Below are 21,508 nucleotides of genomic sequence, written 5' to 3'. Positions count from 1 at the left end.
TGGGCTCACTTTGGAGAGAATTTCTGGCAGTGTTGACGTTTGGGGGGAGAATCCTGGAAGGAGGTGAGCCTTAAGGAGCATCTTCCTGTTAATCAGGTGGCTTTCGGGAGCCTCTGGAGGATGGGGGCTCCAAGCTGCTCTGCCATGGCCAGCTCACCCCCGTGGACAATGTTTTTTAGCAACGCAGCCCTCACTTCCACCAGGGAAAAGCCACGTTGGGAAGAATTCTCCCCTTAGGCCCAGTTTAACATTTCTGCTACGTTCTCTCTTCTTTCCTTGCTTTCCCCCAAATTCAGGTTGAGTTCTTCTGGCCCGTTGTACAAATAACTGCACTGAGCTTTTCCTGGTGGCTTTCCGTGTCTTTTGGGGTCAGCCTGGGCTGGCATGGGAGGCGCCTGTGGCCAGCCACACGCTGGAAGGAGTTATCACCGTAGTGCTCGCACCTGGGCCGGGGATTCCTCTGCAGGCAAGCTGTGCCTAGGTTCGGAGGCACCACGTTTATAATCCGTAGCTTTGAGCGTGGCCAAGTACCTGCAGGCGGTAGGCGCGGGCCTGGAAGCGGTGAGCTGGGGAGGACCGAGCTGCTTTTAGCTGCGTTACCTCGATTTCTTCGGGCTGGAGCCGGCTGCTGGTGGGACGGCGCCACCCCACCGCTGCCCCCTGCCTTGGTGAGACACCAGCGTGGATGTCCCAAAGGCAGCACGTACCTTGCGTGCTCTGGGAGGCCAAACCAGGCTGGTCTGCTATTTGCACGCTTGTGCGCGCCCTTTTAGAGGGGGTCCTGCCTTGCCCTCCCCACAGAGCGGGGAATAAAGCTGTTGGCTGCAAAATCCAGCTTTGTTTCCTGAAATACAAAGGCGTTGAAAACAGAAGCTGTGGAGTGCCTGAAGCGGAGGACGTCAGGAGGGAAGGCTGGCCTCCTCGCCTGGCAGCTGCTGCTGGGCTGGGGGCTCGGTCTCTGCCCTCTCCGCCGGTAGGTCACAGAGCGATGGCCTGCCACAGGTCCCGAGGAATGCGAGCTGGTGTTGCTAACGCTCATTTGAAACGGCTCAAGTAGCAGAGAAAATGAAAAATGGGGACCTGCAGGTTCATCTCAAGACCAAACCCAAGACGCGTTAGTGGGGTTTCCTCTCGCAGGTCCGTCCGCGGTGCCGCAGCTGGTCCCCGAGGTGAAGGGAAGGTGCCTGGGTCTGTGCTTGGATGCCACGAAGTCGATTCTTTCTGTTCTGTTTTCAGGTGGTACATCCAAACAAAGCCCGAGGGCCGGATCAAAAGGGATGTTTGAGAAATCCCGCTGCGCGAGCAGCGATAGCCAAGGAACGCAGGGCTGCTGAAGCGCGTTAGCTGCGTGGGGCTGGGGTGAGGTTGTGTGAGCAACCTCAGTGCTGATGCTGCTTCCTTGGGGGCCTGAGCGTGCCGCTTGGTTATTCCCATCACGTAACTTTTGTTGTGAAATGAGTCTTCCTTCGGTGGGAGCTCCCAGCCCCTTGTCTCAGCCCTGGAGGAGCTACGGGGGAAGCAGATTTGCCGCTTCGCGCCGAAGTCGCGTGCAGGGAGGAGGGCAGTGGTGCTCGGGGGGATGAGGTTGGAGGTGTCTGTGCTTCTCCTGGGAAAGGCTGCTGGCCTTCGGTGGTGCTCCTGGTGCCGACAGGAGATGTACGTGGAGGGCAGAGTAGCTTCTGCTGCTTCTGGCTCTGCTCGGTGCTACCATTTTGCACGTGAGCATCAGGTTTTGAGCACGCTTGTCCTAAGCGATGCACAAGAAGAAGGGAGGACGGCTGGGCTGGGGCTGGCCTTGTCCTGCGGCCGGTGACAGCACGTGGGGGCCTGGAAGTGTACTGAGAGCACAAAGCTCCGAGGTGCTGCTGGAAATACGGACGGTGGCTTCCTCGCTGGCTCTGCTGCCCTGGGTGCCTGTCATTTATAGTGCTCGCTGCGTCTCGTCTGCCACCTCGTTTTCAAGCAGTGTGCCCGCTAAGGGAGCTCAGTCTGTGTCGGTTGCCCTCTCGTAAGGTGACCATAACTTCAGGTTGCCTTTCGGGGGGCTGTTCTGTGCCATGCGTGCAGGTCCCTCGCCTGAGTGCCGCGCTGGATGATTCTGGTCTGCTGGCTGCACATAATCCAGGCTGTTGGAATCGCTTTGAGTTTGTGGCTCTGTGGCTTGCAGCAGTATGTGCGGTGTGTGTTGGCAGATGACTTAAATACTTCTGAAAGGCTCTGTTTTTCTAGGTCATTCCTATATGAAGTCGATAAAACTGGCTCTGTTTCTGACCTGTGTGTCACTCCTGTACCCACAGCTCTTCACTCAAGGTGCCTTTTCACTGAAATGCTGCCTTTTGAAAGCAGTTTTTAGAATCTATTTCAGGAGCCCTCTGTGCCCCGTGACTTCTTTTCCTGTAGCTCCACGCTGTGCTGCATTTCTTGAAAAGCCCAGGCTATAGTTACGCCTCCGAGCCTTTCCGAAGAGCACCGAGACGACGGAGAGCGCAGCTGCGGCTGCTGCAAGAGCTCAGCGCTCACCCAGCCCCGCGCAGAGCCCAGGACCCATCCTGCTTGCTGGACGTGCGCACCGTGCTCTGTGCCACCTGGCTGCGTCTCTGCTGCTGGCAGAGGCTCCAGATGTGAGACAGATGCAACACAGAGGTTGCCCTTGGCTCGTGGTCCTCGTAAAAGGCGAGAGCAAATACCCGTCAGTGGGAGAGAGCGCAGATATATTCAGGGATGGTCCACGTCAGATGCTTTGCGCGAGGGTGTTTGGACAAAGATTTTTAAAACGCTGGGAGGAATAAGGACATCTGAAGGCTAGAGGGAGTTGCAGGATTTAATGCAGAGCCCAAAGGCAGCAAGAAGCAGAGCAGCACTGGGAAGAGCAGAAAGTCAAATGCGTAGGGGAAAACAAAGTGCTGGGGCTGGCTGCTCTGAGCTGGGCTCACAGCAGGCTGGAGGAGGCCAGGAGCGTGCATGAAGGCACATCCCCGTCTCCCAACTGTGGTCATGCAGCGAGCTTGGAAGGTGATCTCCAGCGGGGTTAGGGCAGTCATAGGTCAGGCAATGGGAAACGTCAAGGCAGGGGTGGGAAGAGGTGTCAGAGGGGTGCTGCAGAGCATTAATCTGCTTATTACATCTTTTTATTTATTTATTTCACCTGAGTTTCACTGGATGGTACAATAAATGTCCCCGGTTTTACTGGTTACAGCAATAGTACGCTCCCTATCAGCTACGTTGGTAAAACTGTGCTACCCCACTAATTTAACTAACACTTTATCCGGGTGTCGGGCACACTGGGTGAGCAATACGTGAGTATTCCGGTCAAGTAAATTAGTGCAATTAATTTGGGAAAAAGACATGACGTATAGCTTATAGCCTCTTTGTGAGGAGACTGTTGGGCAGCAGAGCTCCCCGTAGGGTCTCGTGGAGCCTAATTTGTAGCTTTGAGCCTTTGGGCTCTGTTCAGAGGTACCAGGACCAGCAGCAAGGGTGACTGGTAGAGCTGGAAATGCGGGGGGGAAGCCGTGGTGGGCAGCCGGGTGGGAGGGATGCGGGCGGGAGGGATGCAGACCGCCTTCGGGTCCGACCTGGGCGAAGGCTGCGCTGCTGAGCGGCGCTGGAGGGAGGCGATGCCAGGGGAAATGGGGGCCGGGTGTAAGAGATGAAGGTTTGCTTTGTGGTGCCAGGGGCGTGGGGAAGGGGATGTGAAGGGGAGCAGGGGATCGGCTGGGATTTGGCCTGGAGGAGAGTGGGGTGAGCGTGGGCTGTGCGCTCCCTCCCATCCCTCCTCGCCGTGTGTGGTGCAGGATGGGGGCCACACCGCGCCGTCGCTGCTCCTTGCCGGCGGAGCCGCAGAGGTCTCTTGGGTTTGGGGCTCTTTTGGACAGGAATTTGGAGGCTTAATGCAGCGTATTGTGCTGGGAGGCTTGCAGGCAAGCTCTCCATGGCAACTCTCCCTATACACAAAGCACCATATGGCTTTTTAGGAGGGGGAGGGAACGAACCGAGCAGGGAAGTCAACCTGTGCTGCTTGTTTTGTTCGGTTTTGCTCTCCTAGCGGAGCAGGGGGAGATGGAAACGTGGGGCGCTGTCCCCTGGGCATGGCTTCTGCTCAGCCAAGGCACCGTCAGGGGACCTCTCAAAGGGCTTCTCCTTGCTCTCAGCAGCGGAGCTTGCCGTGAAAATGAGCCCTGTGTGCGCACAGACCCCTCTGCAGGCTGCTCGCTCTGCAGACAGATGGAGCAACCAGCCTCCTGCTCGCCCTACGCCGAGAAACGCCCGAAGGGCTCCAGCAGCGCTCGCTTTGGGCAGGAGCCGCGGTGGGGACGGCTGCGGGCAGGGAGCCGGTTGTGCCGCGGCTGCCCATGCTTTATACCTCTGCTTCCAGGGGGATCTGGAAGCTTTCGCTTGACTGTAAATCCTCCCTTTTCAAGCCCCTTAGGAAGGAAGGAGCTGAATAAATACCTTTATCTGTGTCTGTAGAAAATCAGGTTTTCGTGCCTCTAGTTTGAGGGGGAGGAGTAAAAATGGGTAGCGGGGTAAGCAGAAGGGAGCAGCCTGTGCCTGGCTCTGCCCACTGCAGGGCACTCGGTGGTTCTGGGGGTGCTGCAGGGTGCTGGTGGGGTGGGGTGCCCTCCAGCAGCGCCGTTGTGCTGTCCCAGGAGCGGGCAAAGGCTCCCCTTGGTGAGTCCTGCTCCCAGGTGCTGCCGTGGCTTCGCAGCCCGCGGGTCCCTGTCCCCAGCCCTGGGGGAGCTGTCGGCAGGGAGCCTCTCGCATCTGAGCAGAGGCAGGGATAAGTAGTGGGAACACGGGATTTCAGGCTGCGGGGCGCTCTGTCCAGGTGAAGGTAGCAGAAGGCGACCTGAGGTTGCCTCCTCCTGTGCTGCCTGCCCCGGGGTGGGAGCGCAGCCCCCGGTGGCACCGCTCGCCCAGGGCTGTCAGCAGGGAAAGCAGCGAGGACAGCAAGGTCGCGCCCCACAAACCAGAGCACATAGAATATCCCGAGCTGGAAGGGACCCATAAGGATCATAAGTCCAACTCCTACTCCAACTCCAGCACCTTTCTTCTGCTAAGGCCACCACCTCGTGGCGCGCTCGTTGTAGAGCGAGTCGGCGTACCCTGGCTTCTGGAAAAGTAATTTGGCTTGTTCCTCGTTTTGCTTTGCAGTCCAGCCCCAAAAGCCCCAGCCCCGGGCTGGGGGGGCTCACGTCAGGCCCTGCGCTGGCTTCTGGCAGCCCCAAGCTGAGGGTGGCCATCGCCTCGAAGGCTCCCGGGCACCCGCCGTGTCTGCATTTGGTGGCCAGCCCAAAGAGGGTGCGTGTGGGTGGGAGGGTGCTGCTGCAGGCGTGCCTGCCCCATGCCCTCACCACCTGCCTCTGCGCTGGCTGTGCAGGTCCCTGGGGTGGAGCATGGCCCTCCTTCGTGCCCGAAGGAGGCCCCGGGCTCCTTGCTGAGGCTCAACCACAGAAAAGAAGGCTGTGTGCGTGCTCCTGCCCATGTGGCCACGCTGCCTGGCCGCGGCACAGCTCGTAGGCACCTCCCGGCCTGGAAGGGATCCGGCCGCGCTGCCAGCCCGCTGGGAAGCCACCAGCCCGAAGGACTCAGAAGTCTCCTCCCGTCCCCTGCCTCCAGCAGCGGTGCGCAGAAAGCCTCCGCGATCGCGGAGCCTCCCCGGGAGCGCCGGCATTACGGCGCCCTTTGCCTGGCCAAGTCGGTTGACATCAGATGAAGCCGGTGCCGCAGCACTCGCAGCTCCGAGGCGTGTGGTTTGGAGCCCGCTATTTATTTTGGGACTGCAGCATCTGATCTCGATTTGGTGTTTCCAGGCTGTGATCTAGGTCGAGTGCTGGATCGGGCATTAGCTGTTGCTTGAGGGAGCGCGGGGAATTTGTGCGTGCTTCCTCCGTCGAAGGGCTCGGAGAAATGCCGACCCGCTCGGCTGCAGATGTGTTTGGGGGTGGGAGGAGTAAATTTTTTAAGAAATCTCCTTGAAAACCTCCTATTTTCCTGTCCTCCTGTGAGGATGGCTCCTGATGCGGCTGGTCACGGGAGGAGCAGGAGATGACAACAGCTTCGGTGCCGCCTGCCTTCTCTGCTGTTCCCATGGTAGTTGGCTGTCACACACAGAACTAATGTATTCCCTGCCCACAGCAGGATTAGAGCCTTCTGGGAGAAGAAGAAGGGGATGCGGGAAACAGAGATAGGGAAGAAACCAGGAAAAGAAACGGAGACCATGGCGGGGTGGGGACGAATCGAGGCGCTAGCCCCATGGGAGCAGCGAAGGGCCTCGTAGGACCTCTGCCAGGAGCAGCCGCCCGAGTTGCCTTCCCCCCCTTCCTGGAGGTGGGGTGCCTGGAGGCAGGGGTCCTTTCTGAAAGCTGAAGGCACCAGCGGGTGCAGAAGGAAATTCTTGTCCTTCTGCTGTTTGTCTCCCAAAGCTGCCCTTCCTTCGGGGGTGCGGGTTTCTTTTTGGTGATTCTGTTTTTCTTTTCCTCTGCAGATCCTGACAGCCAGCTGTATGATATGGGATATACCCCCGAGGAGGAAACCCCGGCCTGTCCTGATGAATTTGATGACTTTGTCACGTTTGAGGCAAGTACGAATGCTGCTAACGCCCGTGAACGGCAGCTTTGTGCCGCGTGAGGCTTGAGCACGCCGGGCTCGGTGGGTGGAGCAGCTCGCTGTGCTGCGGCTCGGGGATTTTAACGCTTAGTTGGGACGAAACCTTTCAGCTGTGGGTGACCGGGCCAGAGAATTTGCACCGAGCATTTGGTGCTGTTTAACCTAAAGGCAGTGTCCAAGCGAAAACCTACTCGTTGCTAGCACTGTCTTAGCTTGCAGAGTGCCAGAGCGTGGTGCGCTGGGTGCGGGACGGGTGCCTGCTGTGGTTGCGTTTGTGTCCTTGCTGGAGCTGCTGCCGTTGCAGAACGTGAGCCCAGTTTTGGGACAAGCCAGCTGGGAGCCTGCCTCCGAGGCCCAGCGGGCACTTGGTGCCGTCCGGCCAGCAGAAGGTAGACCAGAAGACAAATTGTAGATTTCCTCTTTGTTCTTGGGGTTGATCAAGGATGCTTACGTGCTGTACTTCCTTCCTTTTGCTGACGTTGCGGTCCCCATCCCTCCGTTCCCTTCTGCACTCCTTAGCAGAGGAGCACACTGCAGGAGGGCCCTGTAGCCCCGGCTAGAAGGGAGGCTGCCGTTCGTTGTCTGTGGGGTTTGGGGCTTTGCTTTGTAAGCTTCCTCGTTGCTGCTCTGCCCCACAGCCTGGAGCAGGAGGTGCTGCAGGTGCCTTCGGAGCAGGGGCCTGCTGGTCCTCGGGTCCCCCGGGGGGACTGAATGGCTTCCTTCTGCTCGTCCTTCTTTAAGCTTTCCTCTGTGGGTTTTTGACTCTCATCTTGGTACCCTTGGTTTTATGTTTTTGTCGTGGAAATAGTGACTTGAAAACAGCTCTTTTAGATTTGCGTGTAAATGCACATCCTTGCTTTGTGTAGTCTGTAATGTGTTATCCTGGCCTTCGTGATAAAGGGCTGAAACTATTCGTTTGAGTTTCCTGACAATATATTGGGCGCTGGGCAACTTCCTTTCCCCCTGTTCATGAGAAGCACGTGTCCATCGCTTGACATGTCTCAGAGCTGTCCCCTTGACACCTGCTGCCCGACAGCCCTGTGCCAGCAGCACGCGTCCCGGCCAGGCCCGGTTTCTGCTGAGCCATTTGGCTGCCCGGGCTCAGCACGTTGGGCTGACACCGCCACCCAGAGCGGGTCACTTGTTCCCTTGGCCTGACGAGCTCGTGACCCTGCGTCCCTCCACCAGAAGGCTTTCCAGGGCACCTTGGATCTGAGATTATTTTTCCGTAGGCTGAACTGCTGTCGTTGTCTTCGTCTACGGCTTGTGCAAAGGGCCTAAAATAATTTTTGCGCTCTCTTTTTTCTGGGGGGTAAGGATAGTTATAGCTATCCAGAGATAGCGGGATAGAGAAGGGGGACAGGAAGGCAGGAGAGGACATGGGTTTTTGTATTCCTCCCTCTGTATTGTATAAGGTCACAAATGTGTTTTATTTTCTTTGCCTTTTTTTAACCACCGAGCTGAGCGCTGAGCAGTTTAGAGGCTGTGACGCCCTGAGTCGCAGTGCTCGGGCAGGCAAGGGCTTTGGTTTTTGCTCCTCAGACCTACGTCATGGGACGATTGCGCTGCGATTCAGAGCAGAGATGTTTTCTAAGGGCTAATTTAACACAGATGAGCTCCGTCAGTGCTGCAGGCTGCTCTGGGCAGGAATACCAACAAGCCGGGTGCGTGCCCCACCGGGATGGAGTGCTTCTGCCCCTGGGCCACTGATTCCTTGCAACGACAAGGTGAACCGAAGGCAAAAAGTGATGAATCCTGAAATCGTCTTTTCAGAAAGATGCCAATGGATTATTCTACTGAAATCAGGGTAATCTTGAAAAGATCAGAGCTCTGTTGGTGTCTATGTTTAATATGCTGGGGAAGAATTACCCTTGTTGTCTTGGATACGTGGTTCGAAATACTCTCCAGCCTGCAAGGATTTCGTAGAGATTCAGCAAATGAGAACATGATCGAGAAATACCGCTCAGTGTTGCGAGTGTAAAAATAAATTGGTGTCTTGGGGCGTGTGTTTTTTTGTTCTCATTTCGCTGAGCTCCCAACGTGCACTTTATTCCACTTGTCCTGCGGAGCCGTGCCCTGGGCAGCGTGAGCTGTGTCCGGGAGGGTGAGAGGAGCGGTGCAGGGCATCCTGCTGGGAGCAGCAAACGAGGGGTTTTCATCGCTGTGCATCGGAGCCCGGCAGGGCTGCTTGCCAGCAGGACCTGCGGCAGGCTGGGCTCGGCTGGGTGCAGCAGGGAGCTCTGGAGATGGTGAGACAGCAAACAGAACAAACGGCAACAACAGCAAACAGAGCAAGTGGCCTTCCCCGGGACATGTTCCGCCTTGCCTGGATCCACCTGGAAGAGAGGAGGGGGAAAAAAAATCCTTCCGAAAGTGAAGGCGTTGCCTTTCCTCTGAACAAACCTCCCCCCACGCACCACCAAAAAGCATTTTGCATGGGAATGTCCCTGTTTCAGAGCTGGGAAGCTGGTGCACAGCGAGCGTGGGGCTCGAAAATGTGCCTCTGCGTGGGACCGCCGAGCAGCTCAACAGCCTCTTGGAGGCCACCGCTTCCTTCTCAGCCTCAGCACGAAGGCTTTTGGGCCAGGGGTGAGCCCCTCTTGCTTCGGCAGGGCGGCGGGGCTAGGGGCACAGCCAGCTTTTGGCCTTCTGTCACATCAGTGGACCTTCTAAAGGCGACCTGGAGGAGTGGTGCTGCGTGTGCTGCGCCAGGCGCTGAGAGCAGTTGCGGTTATTGCCTCTGGGGTTTCGGCCCTCGTCCCTCTTAGCCAAGGAGAATCACAGGGGCTTGAGTGGTTGGCTCTTATAAGTGCAGAGGCCTTGACAGAGAGCTGCTCTCTTAAATGTTTGTTCGAACAAGTGTAAACAAGAGCTTTAAGCAGTCTAAATGAAAATACCTTCCCTTTGTTGATAAGGTTGCTCCTCTTGGTGACTCATCCCCTCTTCTGGCGCTTGTCATCGGGGAGGACTGAACATCTGCAGAAATCCCCGAGGAACCAGCACTGGTGACTTTCAGCGAGTGTTCGCCCTGCAGAGGGAGGAGAGCCAACACTTGTACCTTCGAGTAAGGGCAGAAAAGCCTTACAGGAGACGAGGTCTGAGCTTTGCCGCTTCACGCAGGGACTCAGCCCTGATGTGATCAGCTCGGCTTGGAGAGAGATGGCAGGGACAGAGTGAGAGGCGGTAGGCAAAAACCGATGTGGAGGAGAGCGCGGTGTTTTTATGTTGTATTTGGTTGGGGAAGGCCTGGTCTTTCTGGAGTTAGGGGAAGTCCCCAGCAGGGTCAGCACAGGTCGGAGCAGAGCGTAAGCCCTGGGGCAGCGCAGAGGCAGGCAGCGGGAGCGAAGGAGCGTGCACGGGGAGCGCGGAGCTGCTGGCTCCCGCTGCGCCCTGCCAGCTCTGGTCAGCAGACACGGTCCCTCTGTTAAATGGTTTCCAGAGGGGATATCTGGTCGCGTACCTCTGCTGAGACAACGGCTCGGAGGGGGGTCAGAAATGCAGGAGCCTGGCTTCCTGCAGCCACGTGGCGTTTCGCTCATGAAGTGGTGCCTGCAGGGGCTCCCTGCCATCCCTAGCTGCGCTGCCACGCGTGCCGAAGGAACTTCATCCCCTGCCCGCCCGGCTCCGGAGCAGGGAGAGCATCCCCTCGTGGGGCCACGTGCCTGCCGGCAGCCCCACGTAGTGCCTCCCTGCCTGACCGTGGTGGCTGCAGGCAGCTCTCTGCTCCGGCAGGGAAACGTCACTTAACAATAATGCCAGCGGTTTGGCCACCCTGCCGAGCAGTGCAAAAGGACCTTGGAGTCCGTCCGTCCAGGCACCCGAGTCCTCGCCGGCTTTCCCCCAGGCTGGGCTGGTGCAGCTTCGCTCTGACTAACTGGGAGATGGGAGTTATCCTCACCTCCCTTGCCAGCTGGGCAGCATCAAGCTGTGCTGGTGACTCACTCCTGAGGTACGGGGGCTCCTTTGCAATGCCCTGCGAGGGGGGAAAGGTGAATCTGGAGTTAGCTTTCTTGATGCCTGCTGTGCCCTGCCCCAGGACAGAGCCCTCTGCCCGACCTGCCCCATCTCCTGAGGGCAGCTGAGCCCGCTGGAGCAGTGCGGAGCGGGCAGGCTGGCTCTCCCAGCATCAGACGATAATAGAACGATTCTCCCAAAATGAAAGCAAACCACAAAAATTTGGTGGGCTGCCAGAGTTACTGGGCACGGAGATTTGTAACCTTAGGTGGGTTGGAGGAGAGGCAGAGCCGCTGCAGGGCTGTGCTCTGTAAAGGCTGGCCAGGAGTGTGATAAATAACACAAACGCCGATTTCAGCCATGGCAACTCGTGCTTTGGGCCAGCCCGATGGCAGGAAGGCCCTTCTTGAGATGTGCAAAATGGGGCAGCTGAAACTGCAGAAGGTGAGGGGCTCAGAGGAGGAGCGGGGCTGTGCACGGTGTGCGGGGCTGTGTGATGGTGTGCAGGGCTGTGCAGGGCTGTGCACGGTGTGCAGGGCTGTTGCCATCTGCTGGGCAGTCGCTGGGGCTCCCCGTGGTAGCAGCGAGGGAGGATGCTTCGCGGCCGCCAGAGGGGTGCTGTGCTTTCTCAGGACAGCAGCGCTAAGCAGGCGTGCCAGCGGCGCTCACTGGACACGTGCACCCTGCAAGCCTTCTCCCCTGGCTTGTCCCCTTGGCTAAGCGTTCAGGAGCAACGCGTACGGCACAGCTGGAGTGGATCTGGGGAGGAAAGCAGTCCTTGGTGGGGCCCTGCAGTCCTCAGTGGGGTCCCACGGTCCTTTTTGGGGTCCCACATCTAGTTTTGGGAGGGGGATGCCCCTGGCTATCCCACCCCCCTGTCTGCAGGCACGGCGCGCTGGCGGTTGCTGCAAACTGTTGCATCCGTTGAAGCTGGAATTTCTTTTCATGTGGAATAATTGAATTGAATGCTTCTGGAAGGGTGTAAAAATCAGAGGGAGGCAATTTAAATCCACATTGCTGAATTTCTCTGGCTGCCTGGGGATTGAAGGCTGGTATGACTCGAACTGCACGGTGGTGGTGGAGGAGCTGTAGCTGAATCACAGCCTGCAAGAGCAGGTCACCGGCACATCGGCCACCGCTCCTCTTGGCTTGTGCCTCGCAGTGGGCACGTGGGGGTGGTCGTGCCTCTCTCCTCCTGGAAGCCCTGTGGACTTTCTGAGCACTCCTTCCTTACTGCAGGCTGCCCTAAGAGTTGTTTCCCTTCTGCCAAGGCACAGAGCTGTCTGCGGACCTCAGGCAGCATTTGCAGGACGAGGCAGCTCAGCTCAGGCTTTCCCTTTTCCTACCAGTGCCTTTCCCCTGCCTGGTAGGACCGGCCTCTGCGGGCTCCCCTGCACGGGGCTGGCCCAAAAACTCGTCAAGTCCGAACAGAAGATGATCACCAAACACTCTTCAAGTCAGTTGCTGGAATTAGCGTTGCTTTGGCCATAAAGAGCTGCTGCACTCAGAATCTCTTGGGTGGCTGGAGCTGCCGGAGCATGAAACACGATGGATGCAGGTCTCTGTCTGCTCATCCGTCCGTCCCCTAAGGGAGCACGCGGAGCCTCCCTGCTCCGCGAAGCAGCAGCAAAGGCAGCTCCGGTCGTGCAGAGCTCTCGTGTTCACAGCAAACAAGCGAACAGCTGGTGTTATCTGCATTGATTAGGCACAGAAAATACGGTAATTGCTAAAACTGCTGGATCAAACTCCAAAATCTGGCTCTGTTGACAACCTTGTGAGAAGCAGCTTGAAAGTACCAAGGAAATTGATATATTGTACAGACCTCAGCACTACTTAGAGTAAGGGATGAAAGGTGGGAAAATCGGGCACGAGTGTCTCTGGAGTAGGACTCTGTAGTTCAGGCATACTGTGAGAAATATCCTTGGTTGGAAGAGATCCTAGTTGTAGTGTTTGCCTTGTGCAAGATAAAGTGGAAGGAGTTTGGAAAACAAGGACCTTGAAGCTTTATCTTGAGCCGCAAGCATGGCCGTGGGACCCAGAGAGGCAGGAGCTCAGCTGCAGCTCGTGGTCCTGGGTGGCCAGGAGCACATCAGGCAGCTCCAGGAGGCAAAGCTGTCTCAGTAAGAGTTCCTAAAGTAAAACTGGCAGCGCTTGGTGCCTCCTGACGAACCTTGCCTTGCAGTACAGCGGTGCTAGAAGGCCCCTGAGGTCCCACAGCACAAGCAGAGGAGCTGAGGGAGCAAAAGGGCTGCGACCCGCTCAGTTAAGTGGCAGATCTGGATGGAGCCAGGACAGGAGCTCGGGTTAAACCATAACTGTGCTGCTGCTGTGCTCGTTACCAGGAATCCCTGCCTCTTTCACGCTGAGCACAGAGGGTCGCCTGGTTATCAAGCAAGACGCTTCCTGCTGGTGTTGCCGGAGCAGAGGGTCCTGCTTGGGGCACCGTGCTGCAGGAAGGATGTGTCCCAGAGGAGAGCAAGAATAGCCCAGAGAAAATGAGAAAATGTGATTTGTGAAGGTAATGGGAATAAATGCTCGTTTATGCTGGCTCCCGTGACCGACGGATACCAAAGTTCAATTATGGGAAGTTTCTGTGGAGGGAAGGAGCAGAGTTTTTGGTATCTCATGCACAATGCAAGAGAGGGTGTAGCCGAAGTGGGGAGGGTTAGGCTAGACACCAGGGAGCGACTTTCTGATCAGCAGCAAAGCTTGGATCCACTGCTTGGAGCTGGGGGAGAGGTAGGACCTTTGGATGGAGGTTTGGGGGACTTGTCAGATAAACTGTGCTAGAAATGGTGAGCTGTGCTCCTGATCTGGAGCAGGCCAGCGAACCAGGATGGACTGAGCTCCTTGTTCTGTGCGTTAGGAGCTGCGTGCGGGTCCCACAGAAGAGTCGGGTCCTGCAGGCCTGGTGCCATTGTACCTCTTGTGGACGTTTGGCTGAAGAAGCTCGTGTTGGTGCTCTCCTCGGTCAGGGTATCGCTGCTGTGACGGAGGGGGCAAGCTCTGGGTGCGTCGTGAAGGAGTTCAGTCCCCAGCCCATCAGGGAGTGGCATCTGGGCAGCATGCAGCTGAGATATTCCTGTCCCCAAGTGCTGGCTCAGGGAGCAGTCTGCAGGAAAAGGACTTGGAGAGGCAGCTAAAATGAAGAGATGGAGAAATAAGGCCCCATTGGGGTCCCAGGTGCAGATATACACAGAACAGCCCAAACCTCCGGGTTCAAGGGCCACGGACTTTGTCCCTATGCCGGCGGCTGCCTTGGGGACAGGGGGGTCCCAGGGACCCGAAGCGCTTCGTCGGGTCGCACCGTGGCGGTGGCTCCGCTGTTTGCAGAAGCAGCAGCTTGGGTGGGGGCAACGTGGAGCTCGGGGCGGTGTGTTTGTAGCTGGGTATCCCTGCTGAGCCAAGCAGCAGCCCTTTGGGGTGGCAGTCACCCGCCCGTCCTGCATTGCTCTCTGAGTCACTGCAGCGGTGATCACTTATCAGCAGCAAAGTGCTCCTGGTCTCTGGAGTGAGCAAGACGGGCGTTATTTACTTTTCTATTTGTTATTATAAGGAAGGAGATGGTTATTCAATGTTTAAATATTCACCAGAAACACCAGGAAAGATGAGATAAGCCTGGGAAGCCTCTGTAGCAAGAATGGCACTCCTCGAAATTAACCTTAATTGGAGATACGTTTACACAGAAAGAAAGCACATGCACCTGGAGCGGGGCTGGCCGTCGCGTGGGGCGTGCTTTTATTTTGGTATTCACGTAGCTCGGATGGCTGCAGTCACACGGCAGGGGAGTGTGCATTAGCTCACATATTGTTATCGCGGGGGCTGGAAGGTCAGGAACAAAAGGCACTCTGTTCCGAGACCTGCACTCCGTTGGTGAACCTCGCGCCGAGCCTTTCCGGGACTTTGCTTCCCACCTCCTGCCCAGCAGGAGCTGGATTCGACGTGGGCAAAGAGGCAATGTGTCCACAGGTGAGTTTTGTGCACTAGCACGAAATAAGGAGTGAGCTGGGGTCCTGGAGGAGGCAGATCTCTGTCCTGGGGACTGCTCCGAGCCCTGGCATCGCCAGGAAGGGGCAGGCTGTGTCTGCGTAACTGCGGTCTGACCGGGGAGCTGGGCCGGGAAGGATGGCGGCTGTGGGCTTTCCGGGCACGGAGGATGTGCCAGGTCTTGTGATTTTGTTTGTTTGTTTGTTTGTTTGTTTTTTTTCCTGATGGGTTTTCTCTTGCCCAGCCTGAGAGCTGGCGTTGAGTGCAGGAGCCTCAAAACCTTGCAGGCGGCTTTTCAGGTGGCCCTGGACCTGCTTTCTGCTGGCGCTTGGGTCAACCTGAATTTGGGGCTGTGCCAGGCCAGATGGGTCATTGTCTTTGCCTTGAGCTCAGTGAGGACCCTCTGGCTTCTCTGAAAAATGGGTATTGCCCAAATAAGCAGGAAGAGGCAAATACTGTGGCTGAGTGGTTGGTGCCTTGCTGCTGGTGACAGTCCCCGGTGTGGGGTTATTTGGTGGGTGACAGGTTCCTGCTGGCCTGGGGCCAGTGCACGGGGCTGAACTGACATGGGGCATTTCAGGGTGGACTGCCAGCACAACTTGCCTCCTCTCTCCCCTTTACATCAGTGTAAAGCCAATTTAAACACGTCACGTGGCTGGGCAGGTGCCTGTCCCCAGCACCACGAGCTGGGCTGGGCTCACTGCCACCGGCCGAGCCACCCCTGCGGGGCAGGACACAGCACCAAGCAACTGAGGGCTCTTTTTGGTGGTCTTCTTCCCCTGACCCCAGGTCTGTGGCTCTGGACAGAGCGGCGTTCTCAGCTCAGGGGCCAGGGCCACAGGATGGGAGCAGCACGGGGTGTCCTTGGAGGGTGCTGTGTGCCACCCATCCCTCTCCCCCGCCTGTCCCTCAGAGCTGGCGTGAATCACAAATACGCTCACTCTTGCTGGGAAAACAGAGTTGTTTTTCCTTTTCCTCTCCCCCCGAGCTTCCCAGTCGCCATGGCCAAGGCCAGCGGTGCTGCAGGATGGTGAGGCTGCTGGCAGGGACCAGCTGCCGCCCCACTCATGGGCTTCGCTTGTACCTCGGGTGAAATTGTCCATCACGGATCAGAGAAGCCAAATAAATGCTCCCTCGAGCCTGGGGTGTGCTGTGCTTTTTCCCGACAGACGTGCTCGGAAGCACAGAAGCACACCTGAGCGCGTGCCGCCACTCCGCTCCCTGCCTTGTAAAGCTCCTCACAGGGGCTGCCAGCCCCAGAGCCCTCCTGAGCCCGATCCTCCAGCCAGCAAAGAACGCCCTGCAAAGCTGGCAGGTGCCCTGAAGTCGGCACAGAAGCAGGAAGCTTTGCATGCCCGGCCTCGCCGGCTCGCATGTGGCTTCGGTGGTGGCCTCCGTGGTGTGGCAGGGCCCGTCCCTGTGGCTGGCTGCTGCCTGGCGCTGGCTCTGGGGGCGGTGGCCGCATCTCATCGCCTCAAGCCTCTCTCGAGCTGCCTTCCACATACCATCTTTGTTGGCTACCAGACCGGGCACGTCAGTGATGACGGGGCTTTATGGTCCCTTAACACTCGTCCCGTGCGGGTGACTCGCTGCAGTCTCCTTTCCTCTAACAAAATGGCCGCAGACGGGGCTTGAGCCTCGCGTGGGCGTCAGGCCACCGGCCGCCGTGCCAGGGCACAAACTGCGGTCAAGCCGTGGTTTCAGTTCAGGCTGGGGCGGGGTGTCCTGATTTTAAGGTCTGAGGTTTACCTGAAGCATCTCAGGGGGTGTTTTATTTGATTAAAAATGAAAATAGGCTGGGGCTGGTGGCACCGGGCTGTTCTGAGCGTGCAGTGGGGATGTTCATGCTGAGGGCGCTTGCCGCCCCACGGATGTGTTTGCCAAATGGGCATTGCCTGACCTGCTGTGTTGTGATTTTTCGTGTTTTCTGCCTGTGATCAGAAAAGCAAGCTTGGCTGGAGGAGAGAGATGTGGCAGTGGGAATTAAAGGGTCAGCGTACAAATCAGCAGTTCACGAGGCCATAAAAAGAGCTTTGAGATCTGCGGCTGCACCTTTGCCCAGGGCATAGGGTTTTGGTTTTGCTTTGCTTCGCTTTATCAAGCATTCTGTAATATCTTCCCCTAGTCTGCTTGTTCGCCTATCTCCTTCTGGCATCTTTTCTTGAGGTTTAGTTATTTAATCTGTGATGAAATATAAAGCAAAGTTCTCCACGCTCGTGCTCAGGAGGAGAACTTTGTTTAAAGTTTCACCTGTCTCATAACTCATTGACCGCATGGGTTTAACTTTAATAAGGCTCTTGCATTTGAAATTGAAAAAGCATTAAAAGAGAATAATCGAGGTCTAGCATGCTAACGTACTGCCATTACCTATAGGCTGTGTTGGAGGGAGCTGCAGGGCATCGTGAGTTTGGCAGAAATGGGGACGTCTCTTCTGTCACGTGGTTTGTGGTACCCAGCACAGCTGGCCAAGGGACACCCACAAACTGGCAATTCTCCCCTCCTTAAAGATTTAGTCTTTAAGCATAGAGTAGAGGTAGTGGAGTTTTTTGTTTGTTTGTTTGTTTGTTTTTTAATCTGTAAGAAAAAATAATATTATTTCTGTTTTCTAAAATATCCTTTGAAAACCCACTATTTCCAGGAAAATGCAGGAGCGAGGTAGCAGTCTGTACTCTCCTAAAATTGCTTTAATAAGATAAAAACGAACTTCAGGCTCGTTTCTTTTGGCCATGTGAGCAGTGACAGTGTGCAGCAGGGCTGTGGAACAGGCGCAGGATGTGCTGGGACCGCTCTGGTTGTTTCTCGAGGTGCTCCTGGACCGCGGCCCTCGCTTTGCCCCTGCCTGGCCGCGTGTGATCGAAGCCGCAGCGACTTCTGTCCTGGTCTCTTCTGGTTTCTGTATGCACGCCACGTGGGACGTGGCAGGGAAAAACACATTCTTCTCCTTTGCTAAATACAGGGAATGTTTGCAGATGGTGTTCCAGGTCATCTTTTAAAGAACAAAATTGCTGCACATCCGCGGTGTGGCTGGAGGAGGATGGGGTCCGCTGTTCTGGTGGCTACCTCTGGCTCCCTCAGGACTGCCCCCTCATCGGCCAGTCTGCACCATTTTTTCCTGTCGATAAGATTTTTGAAGCAATTTCATAGATAAATCATTTGATTTAAGGGCATTGGGATGTTCTGATGTGCTGAGCTGTTGGGCTCCCTGTTACGCTTTGTGTTGGGAGGCCAGCGACTGTAACCTCCAGAGGGTGGGTTTTTAATCAGCGTGTGGGTTGGGGGGTTTGTTTTGTTTCCATGTTTTTTGTTTGTTTGTTTTGCAATAGTTGTCTTTATTTTGTTCTTGAATACACTTGAATGTATGTCTGAATTTAAACCTTTCCAGTAGGAAGGTTTTTGTTCTTTTGTTTATTTTTATTTTTTTAAAAACAAGAGTTTACTTTGGAGTCTGCAAGCAAAGGTATTTCCAATTTGGCTTTAAATCTGTTTCAAGCAGGCAAAAAGCAGCCCTTTGAAGCAGGCAGGTAAATCTGCAGATGCTGGTGGCTGCTCTCCTCCCTCGGGCCCTCTTGGCTGCCTCGGGTTCCCATCGCCCCGCGCACAGCAGAGCCGCATGAAGGATGCAGGCAACCACATGCGGGCAGGCGGTGCGAGCTGGGGATGGCTTTTGTCCCCCCAAACAGTGTCACAACCCGGCATCGTCCCACGTGCCAAAGCCTGACCTGTCCTAAACTTGGCGTATGCTGCAAATTGTTTTTGTTTTCATGTGGGAGGCAGGTGAAGCCACTGCCTCCCCTGTTGGTGACGGCGCTCGCTGCAGCAGCCTCTGCCGTCTGGTGGAGTTTGCCGGGCAGGCCTCGTCTTCCACGGGTGGCGACTTTGGACTCTGGTTCTGTAAAGTTTTCCATCATGTTTAACCTGGGGGTGGTGGCCGTGAGAGGCCGTCTGTCTGTCTGTGCTGAGCAGGCACGAACCGGTACCGCTCTCCTGCAGGGCTGAGCAGGGCTCGCCCGCCTCGCTGCGCACCCAGCCCGGCCGGCGTGGAGCGGGCGGCTCGAGCGCAAGTTTCCCTTCTCCTGGCACGTCTGCGTGGTGTCTGCCCAGCTGCTGGCCTTCTGTGCTGCGGGGCTCTGAGAAATGTCACAGAATCACAGGATATCCGAGTTGGAAGGGGCCCACGAGGCCCATTGAGTCCAACTCCTGGGTCCCCAAAGGACCACCCAAAAGATGGCATTTGCTTGGACGCGTTTGCAAAAAGCCCTGGTTGCTGCCGTGTGCGCCTCTCTGGTGGAGGAAGAGGAGTTTGCTTGGGCATTAGTGCCTGCCTCCAACATGCTGCTGCTTTGCCCTGCTGCCGTGCCGCAGGGGGAGGCCGCCAGCAGCAGAGCAGCTCTGATCCGGCCGGGTGGCTGACGGGCTTCCATCAGCCTGCTTCCCTTTGGAGGTCACCTCTGGTGACAGGGGACCAGCTGGAGCTCCGTGCCCCCACTGACAGTTCCCAGCACTGAGATCCCAGAGGCACAACTGAGTTAATTTGTTCTGAAACCACCTGGGGAAATCCCAGAAGTGCTGGGCCACCAGCCCTCGCTGTTCTCGCGAGGTGTTCCCTCGTGGCCCCACAGCTCCGCTCCGCACACGCGGGTGCGGGAGGCTCAGCGCCGCCCGTGCTTGGGGAGGAGCAGCCTGCCCTCGTGCTGGGGCTGGGAAAACCCAGCCCTTTGTGCTCGTGGTGTGGGCTCCTGAAAACCAAGCGCTGCGCCTTCCCCGGAGCCTGCTGGCTCGCTGCAGGTAACGGAGAGGTGGTGCAAAGAATTCAAGGTACAGTCCCAAAAAAGCATGTCCTGAAGATGCAGACTGGTGGCGCAGGCCTTGCAAACCAGAGGCTGTAGTAAAGGTTTATGAAGCAGCTGACTTTTCTGTTGAGGGGTGGAAGGTGCCTTCGTATTACCAGCGGGGTGGAAAAAGTGCTCTGAGGGCTGACTGGTGGTTTTGAATGGTGGTTCCATGTGGAGAATTCAAACTGATAACGTGTCTTTGTACCAATGGGGTGGGTGAAAGGAGCAGTGATGGGAACTGCTGAGGGAGCAGTAGGTAATCCCTCTGGGACTCCATAAACCCATACAAAATCTCTCTCAGAGTCCCAACAGCCAAGGCACGGGGTGGCTCGGCAAGGCAGAGCTCCTGAGCATGGCGTATGGCTCGTGCCGGAGAATTGCTGTCCCGTACGGGCTTTGTCCTGCTCTGCAATGCAACCGCGTGGCTCTAGCACCTTACAGGGCGGCTTTTTCCCTCTTGTGTCTTGTAACAGGCAAATGAGGTGACCGACAGCGCGTACATGGGCTCGGAGAGCACCTACAGCGAGTGCGAAACCTTCACGGATGAGGACACCAGCACGCTGGTGCACCACGAGATGCACGACGAGGTGGAGACGGACAGCGCCATCGATTCCACCGTGCACTCGGAGTTCACCGACCCCATCGAGGAGCCGGAGCATGGGTCAGTGGCGGGGTGGCAGGGGGGCTGTGGGGCAGGAGGGGGGACAGACTGGGAGAGGACAGGGACTGGGGGAGATGCAGCCCGAGGATTTAATCGAGTGGGCTGAGTCTGCCTTGCTAAACCTGGTTGGCTTGTTCGTAGTGTTTGCCACTTCACCGAGACCGAAATAGCTCTTCTTTAAGAATAATAATGAGGCTGCGCCATGTGTAGGCTGTTTTGGAGCGTGGCCTGGCAATCTCTTTGAGCTAATCTTTGCTTGCCTTGGGAGAACTTCTGTACCCTCATTAGCATCTTTAACTTCTAAAATAAGTTCTCCGAACACCTGAAATACCTGCAGTTTTTAATCTATCGCTGAAGCCAGAAACGTAACGTGTAATTTTCAAGTCAGGAGGGGAACTCGCTGTACTCTTGTTTTTCCTAAACACGCGCGTGCCCTTTGATGTGCAGCCACCTCCTGTAATAACTAGTTTGAAACTTGTGCCGTGAGCACAGGAGAGTGAACTGGGAGCTGCTTCCCCATTTGAACTGCTGCTGGCGAAACTGCTCCCGGGCCCCCTCGCTTCCTAGATTTTGCAGGGAAAGTTGTTTTGGGGGTGAAACCAGGATGCTGGGAAGGCGGGAGGGGAGAGAATAACTTTGTTATCAGCAGCCCAAAGCACTGGTCTGCACTGAAACTGCTGGAGCTGCTGTCACTTGAGGTCTGCTAACACCTGTGGGTTTTTTTGGCCAAAAGTGTGACATCCAGGCTCGGTGCTGTGGCGAGTACACACAGCTCCCTTTGCTTTTAGAAAGCAGCTTCTCTCCCACCCCAAAAGCACATCTGGGGACATGCGAGCAGGCGGTGCTGCTGGGCGCTGGGGCCGAAAGGGTGCCGGCTGGCAGAGGTGCTGCAGATCAGAGGAGAAAGGGGATTAGCCGGCCACGCGCTCCTTGCCCGAGCAGCATTTATACCGGCATGTAAGCGGTTTCTGAGCCCTTGGCCGCGAGCAGCGTGTCCCCGGAGGGGCCATGGCAGCCTGCGTGCGCTCTCGTCCTCTTGGGAAACTGCCGTGCCTTGGATTCACCTGCCTGTAGGTACAAAACGCGGTGCTTAGGGATTTTTTAAGATTAGGTTGTTGTTGAGGTTTCCCTAACCTCAGGTGTCCTCTGGGTGCTCTGTTCAAGCAAGTGGTGTCTATTGCCAGGTGTCTTTGGTGTGGGCAGACTCCAGGTACCCAAAGGTTCAAGGCAAAAGTGTATTGGAATTTTTTGGACTTCCGGTTTAAATACTGGAAGGCTTGAGACTGAAAACTTGGGAATCTGATCCCAGGCTGCTGAGGGCTGGTTTTGGTGCCATCAGACCCGCAGCAGGACAGAAGTTGTATGCCTGCGGTGCCCTGAGCTCTTCCAGGAGCAGTCAGTAAGTGCAATCCAGCCAGAGCAGAGTTTTGATCCAGCCCTGCTTTCCTGTGGCTGTTCAAGCTCA

General features: G+C 56.6%; 1 protein-coding gene across 3 annotated transcripts in view; it reads left to right on the top strand.

The window, feature by feature from the left end:
• Window positions 1-21,508, top strand: part of RAB11FIP3 (RAB11 family interacting protein 3) — a 72,958-nt gene that overhangs the window by 28,155 nt on the left and 23,295 nt on the right. For 2 of the 3 annotated variants that reach the window (XM_040574469.1, XM_040574470.1), the window contains exons 3-4: window positions 6,488-6,579; window positions 19,856-20,043. In XM_040574469.1, the coding sequence (XP_040430403.1) occupies window positions 6,488-6,579; window positions 19,856-20,043 (280 nt within the window). Of the gene's footprint in view, window positions 1-6,487; window positions 6,580-14,369; window positions 14,533-19,855; window positions 20,044-21,508 lie in introns of those variants that run through there. The other variant, XM_040574472.1, reaches the window with a different exon arrangement.

This window comes from Cygnus olor, chromosome 15, assembly GCF_009769625.2.
Source record: "Cygnus olor isolate bCygOlo1 chromosome 15, bCygOlo1.pri.v2, whole genome shotgun sequence".
Classification (NCBI taxonomy): domain Eukaryota; kingdom Metazoa; phylum Chordata; class Aves; order Anseriformes; family Anatidae; genus Cygnus; species Cygnus olor.
The sequence above is the reverse complement of the archived record's forward strand: the minus strand, read 5'-3'. Positions and strand labels throughout refer to the sequence as shown.